General features: G+C 41.1%; 1 protein-coding gene across 3 annotated transcripts in view; it reads left to right on the forward strand.

Moving 5' to 3' along the window:
• The first annotated feature begins 3,493 nt into the window (after nucleotides 1-3,493).
• The window catches only part of syt14a (synaptotagmin XIVa), a 67,106-nt gene continuing 57,602 nt past the window's right edge, over nucleotides 3,494-12,997 (forward strand). For 2 of the 3 annotated variants that reach the window (XM_085142604.1, XM_085142607.1), the window contains exon 1: nucleotides 3,495-3,687. In XM_085142604.1, the coding sequence (XP_084998730.1) occupies nucleotides 3,675-3,687 (13 nt within the window). In that variant the 5' untranslated portion in view covers nucleotides 3,495-3,674. Of the gene's footprint in view, nucleotides 3,688-12,997 lie in introns of all 3 variants that reach the window. The other variant, XM_085142606.1, reaches the window with a different exon arrangement.

Raw genomic sequence — 12,997 nt, forward strand, 5'->3', positions numbered from 1 at the left:
ATGCATTGCCTTAAAAAGGGGGGAGGGGTTGAAGCACACTGGAACATGCAACAGAAAAATGTCCGTTAAACTAAGATGATGAAATACATTAAAATGATCAAAGTGAAGTTTATATCTGTCCTCGTTCTGCTGTACTGCCGGCTTCTTTTTTACTTTATAGATACTGAACGCCTTAAAGGCAAAAGTTAAAGTGGATAATCTCTTTAGCAGGATTGGAAGTGTTGCAGAAAATGGAACAAATGGGCCAAAACATGTAGAACGCACTGCAGAGCTACATCTAAAATATCTGTCCCATTAAGCAGCCTGTCTGTGTCACTGGGATCTGCTGCACTGCATTCTTTTCTATTTTGGAGTTCTGCTTCTCATTTTTATTGACCTTATGTAATTTTCTATTGAGGTTAAGCAGCACTGCTTAGGAAAAGATGTAGGAGGGATTTTTTCTTTTTCACTGTTTAACTAAATTCCGGTGCTGCCACTACAGCACTTCCCTACTTTCACTGCATTTCCATCGGCATGCAGGGTCCATCACATCAAGTGCTGTTCCAAGCCAACTAGTTTTAAATGTAAGTGGGTTGTAAAAGCCCTCCAACAACCAGTGTGCATCAAGGCTGACTAGAATAAGCTCACAACACTGACGTTGCTTTCATGTCTCAGCAATGAACAAAATGAACCAACTTTCAATATTTATAAAAAAGAGTTAGTTTGGATCTAATTTCTATTACTAAAGATAAAATTAAGACAAAGCAGGGTATAAAAATTAATTGCAATAGATACATTTATAGTAACTGATGATCTCAGTGCACTATCTGATAATCTAAACTGCTCAAGCTGCAGAGAAAGTTTCTGTTTGCATCATAGAAAGGCGAGGACATCCCAAAGCGTGCCTCTGTATTTCTTTTTTGTGTGTGTGTCCCGTTTGGATCTTTAACCATCAGAATTGTTGTCTTAAGGCCAAGAAAGATGCCAAGCGGATTTATTTTACCAAGTGGATCATCATGGCCTTGCCATATTGGTCCATTTGATTGACCTTTATTATAATTATGTATTTATTTTATTTTCGGATGCTACAAACGGGACAGACATGACTGGGGGAGAAGACAGGGAGAAAGAATGAAAGAAAACCAGAGGGGAGAAGAGACGGTGAGAAAGGGGGGAAGAAAGAGAGAAAAACAAACAAAACACCTGGATCACCTGTATGGAGAAAAAAAACCAGAAGAGAAAGCAAACAAAAAAAGAGCAACATAATAAAAAACAGCACCATCACAATAAACTAGCTAACAGTAGATAACAGTAGATACGAAATATTAAACGATATTGTGCAGCACGCAAGATAGACAGCGCACAATGTGCTTTGAGGCAGCAGCCAAGAAAGGTGTAGTCTGTGCACACCTGTGTGAACACCTGTGTGCACACCTGTGTGAACACCTGTGTGCACACCTGTGTGAACACCTGTGTGCACACCTGTGTGAACACCTGTGTGCACACCTGTGTGAACACCTGTGTGCACACCTGTGTGAACACCTGTGTGCACACCTGTGTGCACACCTGTGTGGATCAGCATGCTTGTATTCCAAAGGTTTCTCCATGTAACGATCTGCTAGGGAGTGTGGGGAGCCATAGCCCCGTCCCCCAGGGCATGAAGCAGGTATGGAGGAGATCCAGGCCCCAGACATCCAGAGGCCTCAGAGTATAAGGACCCGAGGAGGACCACCAAAAGGGGGGGAACCGTGCCACCCTCCTGGGAAGAGTTGAGTAGAGCCCCAAACGAGAGGTCACCCAGCAGCTACGGAGCAGAGGCAAGAAGGGGTTGCAGTGCCTCTGTATTTCTACCACAACACCTTTTAAGACTCTCCAGTGGCTGCATGTGTGACTCCACATGGAGTGGGAGGGTGTAGGAGCTGGACTGGAACTGGACCTTCAGCTGCAATCAAAGAAAGTTATTGTTCAAGCTGGACGCTATGGAAAAAGGTCTTTCCATTTTCAGGTATTGTGTCTGTTACATGAAAACATGAGAGTGAGTGAGAGACTGATATCACTGGAGTTATCACTAGAGCTGTATATTTCAGTTTTTATATCTACTTTATCTTTAAAATAGACCCTTCAAATCAAAGGGAGAAAGCCTCAGTGATCAAACGATCCCATGTGAACAGCACTATGGCAACAGTGGGAAGACAGAACTCCATTTTAACAGAACGACACTCAGATTGGACTCAGTTGAGGGGATAAAAAGACAAAAGAGAAGCATAGAGAGAGAAGGACAACAGAACATAAAACATGAAAGAAGACATTCTGAAACTGTTCAGGACTGTTTGTTCAAAACTAAAAGAATCAGTGACGATTATTCTGTTCTTAGTTTTTATGGACAGAATTTCTCAGTGTAGCCAAGTGGCTCTCAGCTGGCCTGGGAACAACTTTCTCCTGGACAAGCTGGAAGAAAGGCTATCCTGTAACCCTGTCCCAGATAAGCAGAAAAAAGATGGACTGATGGATGGAACAGTTTAACAGTTGGTTAAAGGAAAGGGAGCTGATAGCTGAAGGCTCTGGTTCTCATTTAGTTTCAAATAATCCTGTGATCTGTGTTCTGTTGAGATGATGTGTTACTGTAAGGTCCCTAAGATATGACAGAGGCTGATAGTTAAGGAAGAAGGAGATTACTTTATATTCTGGATTTAACTTGGGGCCATTTTTGTTATATACACCACTTTGCATTTCATCACCGTTTATTATTAATCTCTGGTACTTTTCCACAGTGTTTCTGCAGTCCTGTCTTCCTCCCCTCACACCCATCCAATTTACCCTTCCTTCTCTTCCTGTTAAAAGTGAGTTTTCTCTCCCCACTCTCACCAAGTGCTTGTTCATAGAGGGTCATAGTGGGTTTTCTCTGTACTATTTAGTGTCTTTACCTTACAAAATAAAACACCTTGAGATGACTGCTATTGTGATTTTGTGCCGTATAAATAAACTGAATTGAACTGCGCCTGAGCCAAAGTCCCTGTTGGCACTCTTGTGCGACCTGTGTGCTGCTTTGATATTTTCCATCGCAAAATTGTTTTCTACCATATATTTGTCAGTCTGTGATTTTATTGTAATAGCTGCGCAGTGAACCGTGGCTAACAGACGCAGACGAGCGAGATTTCTTCCTGCAGAAACCTTGAGGCAGATACTTGATGCCCAAAGTGACAATAAAGGCAGTCAGTCATTTTTATGTGAAAGGAATTAGCTCCTTTCACATAAAAATGACTGATGATGAACATTTTAGTATATCTGCATAGAAGCAAAGGAATTAATATGAGTATGATAAACAAGCAGAGCAATTAAATGATCCCATTCTACCATTTTAGCCCCTATAATGTCTTGTGAACCAGAATAATTTATATTAACACAACAGATTTTAGATTCAGATGTGTCAGGATCGGAATAATATTATTATTTATAATCTAATTAGTCATGTTAAGCGGACTAGCAAAAATCTGATAAGTAATAGAGTTCCTGATCATACGATTCAGCCTGTATCCTCTCAGCTGTGTGTGGTATTTGTGCAGCAGACATTCAGCTTCCTCCCCGAGCATCTCACGGACTGTACCACACCGTGGGTTCCCCCCTTCCCTCACCCTTGCAGTGGGCCGCTCCCCCTTCTTTACCGCCCACTTTGGTTGAAGCCAAAACAGAACATCATGGCGATTGATGGTAAGTAGGCCAATAACGGCTCTCCTCTCCTTTTAATTAACTTCAGCTGGAAATGATACGTGTCAGCGGTGATTTGCCTCTGCTTGAAAGTGTTCGTGAGCTCAGGAGATGAGTGCTTGGTTCGGCTGGAAGCAGTGAAAGTTGTTTTTTCTAATTTTCTTTAAGGCGGTAATTTCCCTTTGCAGTGTGATAGAAGAGAGGCAGGAGGAAGCTGGAAGCGGCGCTTGCTCTGTTTGTAAAGGTGGTGCTGAAAGGAAAGCTCCACTCCGCTCTTTAAACTGCACGACATTCATTCAGACCGAGCGTGTGTGCGTGTGTGTGTGTGTCAATTTCACGGAACTCGAGCTGTCATTTGGTTTGCAGTCTCGCTGCTGCACGTCTGTGCTTTACAACTCGGAGCAGAGCTCACACAAACCACATTAACGCGCTGTTAATGCGGATAATGAATGCCGTGATTTCTATTCCAGTGTCCACCGTGTGCTTTTACTGCTCACCTTACTCCGATTATGTAACTTTGCAGGTTGTAAGCGGCTTTGGTGCTTAGTTTGTTTGATCACTTTGGATCCCATGCTCACATTGCTGCGATACATTAAATGTCACAGGAAGGCAGACAGACCATAGCTTAATGATAGATTTGTATTAATATAGAGTAATTAATATAGAGTTCCCTTTTTTGTGTTGATAAGACAGAACCTTTTCTTTATCCTATCAAGTTATGGACCAGTACAAGTGAAAAGCTAGAGTCTGAACTAAAGGTGCAATATAATGAACCTCCTAAGACCCGAACTCTTCCACGGCAGCATTTTTAATTTCTCTTTGATATTTCGGCATATTGGGGCCCGATGAATGTAAAAACAAAGAATTACCAGATTATTTTAAGAAAAATGAGAGCCACATATGAGGATATTTGTTTAAAATTTTGATAGAACAGTAGCAGTATAATGTCCTCGTAAGTGGATATCAGGCCCATGTAGAGCAAAATTTAGTATTTTGGTCTAAATAACCCAAAATGTGATGTCCCCCCCCCCCCCCCCCCCCCCCCCAAAATTAATAAATTGTAGCTGTTGCTGGTAAGGAGGAAAAGCCAGGTATCCAGTGATTGTAAAGTTGTTGGTCCTGCCCCACTCTTTCAGTCTGCATGCTGACGTGCCCACGAGCATGGCATTTAATTCCAAATAATCTGGTTTCTTCCTGTTTTGTGAAGGTGCTGAATGCATGGGATGAAATATTATATGTGTGTAGATGAGCATACAAGCCAGTGTACTCCATTGTGGAGTCTTTACAGCAAGTTGCTAACATTTTTTAATTGCGTTATTTGAAACAATTCTCTATAATTTTTTCAATCTCAAACATAACTCTAACATTTTGTTACAACATTTTTCCGCACCAACTCCCAGGCCAGTAGATCAGAGTTTTACTAGCCTCTAGTAAGTACAAAAAAGCTCATTTAATTGCTTTGCACACTGCTGGTTTAATCTGCACAAATATTTCAATGATGAAAATTCATTAAATTCAATTCCTTTCCCAGTTTTAGACTTGTCCCTGCAGGCATCGCTGCTAAAAAGAGAGGTGGGCAACTGCTCTCAGCCTGCGGCAAAGTTTATGTGTCAGATTTATACAACACTAAAAATGCAGTCATTTGTAAATCTGACAAACCCAGATTTTATCCGGAGTAAAACATCGAAATCAAATCAAATGACTGTGAAAATCTATCATTGTAAGGAAAAATTTGAATTAGAATTTTGTATCAGGCAAGAATGGGACACCATTCTTCTCCCAAAAGTCCAGCAGGAGGTCTCCTCAGTTCCCAGACTGTCTTGAATGGTAAACATGGCCGGGCCCCAACTTTATTGAGACCTGTTGCTGCCATCAAATTCAAAATGATCTTTTTTTCCAGTCTACTGGAAAAATGACTTTTAAGTTCTGCTGTGAATAAAATCTGGGTTCATGAGATTGTCAAATCATTGCATTTGGTTTTTTGGATATTTTACACAACATCACAACATTTTGGAACCAACCTTTCACAGACATGTTCACAGGTGCAGCGGTGCTGAAAAACCCACACAGTCTATGAAATGCAGAGACAATAAGTCAGTGTTAGTCCTTTTAAATTGATGTGTTCAGCATTTCATTGTGTGACTGTGTGAATCTATGCTGGAGGACTGATTTCAGTTCAGTTCAGTTTAGTTTGATACAGTATGCTCTCCTGCTGTGTTTCCCTTTTGTTTAGTATGTAGAATATCAGAGTTGGAGATGGATATTCAGAAATGTTGCCCACCTACCCGGGCAGTATCCAAGCTTATCTATTTTTGATTCTTTGCACAGTACACAGAAGATAAAATAAACATATGTGGACCAACGTTTTTCAACACAGAAAACTGAGGCAACATAAAAACATCACTGATAATGGCACTGGTGTCATCTAAATCTTATTATCTTAGCATCTGAACCTGTAAAAGTTTAGTTCTCGCTAGTCTTTGGAGGGAGGTGATAAAATAATAGGTCGTGAGGAATACAGGACAGCAGAGATCACCTCTAGAAAACAGCACAGTGACGTGAACTCCAGCTGTAATCTAGGCAAATAGACCATCCATTCTCTTTGGGCCTTCGGGCTCTGATCAGCACATAAAGTAAAGAAACACTTTAAGCGTGAGAGTCATTCATGTGTGATGGAAGAGCTAAATTTGCTGCTGCAGCTTTGACTATCAGTTTGCTTTTTTATGTCTAAAATTTTAACAACAGGTTCAGGACTTTAAACAAAACAGTGGATGAAACATGTCAGAAAACAAGTAGTGGTCACTAAATATATTAGAAAGCTTTCCACTAAGGCGTAGGTCACCGCCTCTGTTCTGCCACCATCATGCCTCCTCCTTCATGCCATCTGACGTAGAGCTTTATTCAACCACACCCGTAACCTCAACTTCCTCACTAGCATTAGTCAGCAAAGTGCCGTTTCCTGAAGAGTAGTGGTTTGCTGGAGCTGGTCGGCCCCGCCGAGATTTATGGAGCAGCTGTGGGGCTGACTGACACCTGCAGCATCCAGGGATCGGTCTCCCGGCACCAGTGGGAGGCTGTGTTTCTGTCTGTACTTGTGATGTTAGGTTGGGTGAACGTCACGAGGTGTTGGAAAACACAAGTCGATTAATTTCAAGGCAACAAATTGAGGTGTGGGGAAGGCGTTGTTTAGATCACAGCACATCATCTAATTTAAAGTAGGGATATTTCTGATGAATAATTTACGAGCTTTTTAAAGGAGAATTCGTCTCTTAGTACGAAAACACTTAAAACTGAGCACAAGCTAATGAACCAGATTAAACACCGGCCATGCTAATATTGCATTTTAGATGAACGTTTTCAGTAATCTCTGAAACTTGCGCCATTCGTGCTGTTTATCAAGTTACACGTGCACAATGTCAGCTACGTTTGCAGACTGGTGTTCAGACACCTGCGCAGACTGTGGTTACTTGTCTCTCCGCTCGCATTATGCAAGTTTTACTTTATATCACCAACAAACAGTCGCTCATTTTCTGCATCAAACTTTACCGGTTTGCACAGCTGTCATCTACTTTTCAACCCTCCTCGGAGAGGACGTGTCAGCCGCCTGTTGGGACAGCAGCTCCAGCTAATGGCAGGAGATGGTGTAACATTTTAGAACTAAAAGGCAAGCAAGGCTGCTGTGCTCCAATAATAGGGCTGCCACAAACGATTATTTTGATAGTCGACTAGTCACCGATTAATTTTATGATTAGTTGACTAATCAGATCACCATCCATTGGACATAAAATGTACAGCTTATTGCACCAGCAGCATCTGCTCTTATGTAACTATCATTAGCTTACAGCTTTAAGTGTTTAAGGTATGTGCTAACTAAAAATAAAGACAAGATGATAGTTTATTCAATTTTAATGAAATTTGCAGATTGTTTCGGTGAAGTTTAATAAACTCCTTGCTATCTAAAATATAACAGGAGCATCGAGCATCTTACACTTCTGATAATCAGCTGTCTTCTTGAGGTTTATTCAGCTGTGTAAAAACTATAACTTTAATCTCAGACAAACCGATTTACTCAAGAACAAATAAAATACTAAAAAAAAGCCAAACAATAACATTTTTAAGTTATCTAAGTGACTTATATATCATGTTTAACCTGAGTAGCGAAAGACAGCAGTGAGTTTGAGAACGATTTGCCAAGAGTCCGGTGTTCTCACGGGCACTAGTTAGCCTTTCCCCCGGCTAGCTATCGAGCTAGTGGGTAACAGACGTCTCCGAAAACGTCGGAGCGCTTTTAAAAATATGTGGTGTCTTGATAAACTGAGCAGATATTTGAAGTTTACACAGCTACATTCTCGCTTGAAAATATGTTAAATGTTTGTTTTGTGACCCAGAAAGAATAATAAGAGTAATATTAAAACTAACTAGCTGCCGCCATTGTTGACAACTGCGCTGGGCTGCGCTATGAATTCTGGGACACAGCTTCTTCTTCTTTGGGGTTTAATGGCAGCTGGCATCCTTGTACATGCAGTGCTGCCATCTTCTGTTTCAGTCCGTTATTACACTCTTAAATCCTACTACTTATTCCTGCATCTTTTGTGATCTTACAAAGCTTCAAACGATCGACTATTAAATCAGTCGTCGACGATTTTGATAGTCGACGTAATCGTGACTAGTCGACTAATTGTGGCAGCCCTATTCAATAATATAGGAAAGATTTCTTCAACCAACTGTCATTTCTGGTGCAAGATAGTAGAGCAGTGTTTAAACTGCTGGTCGAGGAATGACGCACAACTCTTAATATCAAGATCACTGGCCAGTGAAACTCCTTCTGTGCTGTCAACACTTTTAATAATGTAGTATGTAAATCACTTTAAACCGCAAAGACATGCAAATGTGCAACATATGGATGGTTTCACTGTTTAAGAACAAAACATTTATTCTTGAATTAAATATTAGAAAAAGTGGTGAAAAAAACAAAACTAAATTTCAATTTATTTTCAGTTAAATGTCTAAAAAGAAAATAAACGAAGGGATATCAGCAACTTTACTTGGGCAGTCTGTCTGTGTGTACTAACACCTATCGGGGAATATTTTGCAGCTCAGGTTAGCTTTTTATTTTAATGATTAATCACTGGGTAATCCTCTTTCTTGGCCTGCAGCTGACTGGCCTTACTGTTTCTCCTCACGTGATCTGCATTAAGGAGAAGGGTCAGTCTAACCACGACCTGCTGCAGGTTGAGAACTGATTCTTATGCTACTCCATCAGTTTTACCAGAGCAAAGCAAAGATGCACATGTTGCACGTTGCAGACAAGAATCAGTTATTATTAAATCTTTCATTTTAGAAAGCCTGTATGTATTCAGCTTCTCACACACCCATCTCTTCATCTATAAACACAATAGGAATCTGTGGGAAAAGCAGCAAATTCTCACATTTAAGAAGCCGGAGGGAGTCAGTTTGCAGAAGCTTTTGCGCACTTGAATGGGAGATGAATTTAAAGAGGAAACTGGCAGGAACATTATAAGCATTGTTAATTTTTTCCTTTTTAGCCTGAAGGCTTGAGTGAAGTGCGGCTCTCCAATTCCACCTACCTTGATGCCTAAAGGCTACTTTAGAGAGTACTGGGAGACTTTAATAATGTATTCAGTGACATTCAGCTGTGTCATCAGCTCTGTTTATTTTACTAATGCGCCGCTGAATCGTCTTAAATCACCATTATCAAAGCCTGCTGCTTCCCAAATGTTAGAGCTCCTAAAGCATCACCTTTGGACATGCCCGGCTGTTTGTGAAAAGATCACTGAGCAGTTTAAAGGAGCTTGTGAAATGTTAAAAATCTCTGACAGTAGTCTTTAATTTGCTTAAAAGGGACCAATTTTACAGAAACCAAATGTTATGTCGACGGGCTCCACTGCATGCATCAGCTCCTGCAACAAGCTGTACTCAGATCGACTGCCACCCCAAATGGATTTCACATATCCCGGTTAAGTCCGGCTCTCTGGCTGGCAGATCGAAAGCGGGCAGCTCGCGTGCGTGCTGTTCTGTCTGCGCGGCGTGCATGAAGACTTGTCGAATCCTGAGCTAGAGCCAAGTGCAGGATGTGTTGAGCTGTGGAAATATTATGTGTTAAGTGGAGCTCTTCGTGCTGACATTTAGACTTCCAAATCGAAGTGAAATCCCTGCCAGGTCACTTTGCTTCTGGCACCTTTTTTCCACCGGTTTTGCCAGTTAGAAATATACGGCTGTCCCATATGTTATTTTAGATCTGATAGACAAAACATCTGAAAACATTAGGCCCGTGTTTCCTCTGGACTGGAGACTCCATCTTCCTCTCCATCTTCATGACATGTCACTGTTTGTTATTGCAGAGCGAGAAACAGGATGTGAGGCGATGATTGCCAGTATCTGCCGACCATTTGAGATGAAACAAGCTGTGAGGCAGTGTAGCTGGAAAAGAGCACATGTTCCTTGGAAAGCAGTTGTTATTGTTAATTCATTATATGATGCTCCAATTAAAGTTCATCCCATATTTTTAGAAAAATCTGGATGAACTGACCACATGAGGTGTTGCATGCAGTGAGAAACCTGTGGACAATTGTCACCTGTTGATTTGTTTTAGCTGTTTTTGCTAATTGGTTTGTTTTCAGGTCAACTTTAAGATGTAGTGTTTAAATCTAACGCCATGAGGATTTCTGTTGTCTCCACGAAACATTTGAACAAATCTCTGGTTAACACAACTCAGCATTACCTGCTAAAAATATGGTTTTTGGTCCATATTGACATAATAGCATCACACAGATGCTGCACATTTGTCAGGTGCTCATCCATGATATGAAACACTCAGACCAGTCCATCATCTGGCACCACATTCAAAGTTACTTAAAGGAGGGGTCCCCAACCCCCGGGCCATGGACTGGTCCTGGTCTGTGAGTTGAGGCTCGGGTTGACATTTATGGTTTTCAGGGTTTTTATTGTTTGTTTGTTTTTTAAATAGTTTTTATCGTTAACTCAGTTTCCCTGGGTCTTTTCCTGTGCATCATGAATAAATGTTCTTTTTTTTGGTATCAGTACTGGTTTTATTTTGTTGTATTTATCTGCAACACTTTAAAGGCCGGTCTGTGAAAATATTGTCGGACAAAAATCGGTCCGTGGTGCAAAAAAGTTTGGGGACTGCTGACTAAAGTACTTTTTTTCCTCCTGAAAAGAAGGAGGAGAGGGACCTGCTTTGAACTTCAGCAGATCATGTTGACCAAATCTACATGCCTAAATTATCTGATTAGCTGCCATGCGATTGGCTGATCGGATATTTGCGTCGAAGCAGTTGAACGGTGTACTGACTGAAGTGGCCACAGAATATGTTTATCTACCTATTTTCAGAGGGAAAAAGAAAACATCACCTAAACTGCCAGCTCAACTGACCGAGCAAAGACGATGTATTAATGTTAAATTGTCATCTTCACTGTTGGAGTGTTCAGCATTATATATTTGAACTTTGACTGGTTTTGTCATTTATGGTACGCAGTGTTGGGAAGGTTACTTTTAAAATGTATTCCATTACAGATTACAGAATACATGCCTCAAAATGTATTCTGTAACGTATTCCGTTACGTTACTCAATGAGAGTAACGTATTCTGAATACTTTGGATTACTTAATATATTATCATGCTGTTTACAACTACATGAATGTACTATTGCTGTGATTTATTACTGTTACTGAAGATCCGCGGCTCCGAACCGTAGTAAAGGGACCTCTGGCTAATATGGTGGGTTCTGTGTCGGGCTCGTAGCTGAAAACTAGCTTTACTTTGTTGTCTGGGTCAACTTTGCTAGCAGAGACAGAGAGAGGTGTTGAAAGGCTGCTCCAACGGAACTTATTGTTTTTGGAGGAAAACACGAACACGGTGTACAGTCGAGTCTTAATAGCTTACTTACAACTGGGCTCGTCAGGCACTCTTCTTGGCTGCAGTGGTTATTATTATATTTACATGCTTCCAGCTCCCGTTTTTGCTCGATGACAGCTCGTACTTTTCCTTTTTCTCCCTCCCTCGCTCACAGACACATAACGGGTATGGCAGTCCATTCTCCCTGCAGCACGGACTACACTGCCTATGATGCTACATTCTTTAGAGCTATACCTGTAGCATTCTGCCTGTTAGCTTAGCACAACAACAACAAAAAGGCCTCTCTCACCCAGGAAACACGCAGAGAGACAGCGTCACCCTGTAACCATGGCAACTGTAACGCTGCCGCCTGGAACAACAGAACGTAGCTGTCAAACAATTTAATTCAATTCAATTTTATTTATATAGCGCCAAATCACAACAAAAGGCGCTTCATAGATACAGAGAAAAACCCAACAATCATATGACCCCCTATGAGCAGCACTTTGGCGACAGTGGGAAGGAAAAACTCCCTTTTAACAGGAAGAAACCTCCGGCAGAACCAGGCTCAGGGAGGGGCGGGGCCATCTGCTGCGACCGGTTGGGGTGAGAGAAGGAAGACAGGATAAAAGACATGCTGTGGAGGAGAGACAGAGATTAATAACAGATATGATTCAATGCAGAGAGGTCTGTTAACACATAGTGAGTGAACAAACAAAACCCAAACAGTCCTGACCCGTGACAATATGAAACAGGGAAGTACCGCCGTGTAATCCATTTATTTCAACAAAGTAACTGTATTCTAAATACCACCTTTTTAAACGGTAACTGTAACGGAATACAGTTACTCATATTTTGTATTTTAAATATGTAACGGCGGTACATGTATTCCGTTACTCCCCAACACTGATGGTACGTAAACAAAAGTTAAAATTGTTAATGAGCTAACAGAAATAGTCTATCTGGACTGAGACCGGCTGACAGGAACCTGAAAGGACTTTCTGTTAAATCTGTTTAACAGATTAACTAAATTAAACTCACTGGTTTGATTAAGAACACTGTCAGGTGTCATTATCAGCTTCCAAGACACGATCCTGGACTAAAAGGAAAGCCACTGAAGGCTTCCACAGAAAAACTTTGACTTGTTTATCTTGTAAGATGAAGATGAAATGTGGACACAGACCTCACTCATCTCTCGCAGGATGGGAAGCTTTTAATGAGGAAGCAGGTTTTTTCCAGAGTGTATGTTATCCTTGGATGCGCTCATGTGGTCCATGTGTTTTACCCACTGGCACAACAAAGATGAATCAACAATGCTTTTGCTGTATATTTGATTTTCCTGTCATTTCAGCGCTTGTTATCCATTTAAGGCAGACTGAGGGATTTGTTACTGGGAGGATTTTGTGCAGTTTAGCGACTGATTGGCTGTCCACTTGGC

This window comes from Neolamprologus multifasciatus, chromosome 19 (assembly GCF_963576455.1).
Source record: "Neolamprologus multifasciatus chromosome 19, fNeoMul1.2, whole genome shotgun sequence".
NCBI classification, from domain to species: domain Eukaryota; kingdom Metazoa; phylum Chordata; class Actinopteri; order Cichliformes; family Cichlidae; genus Neolamprologus; species Neolamprologus multifasciatus.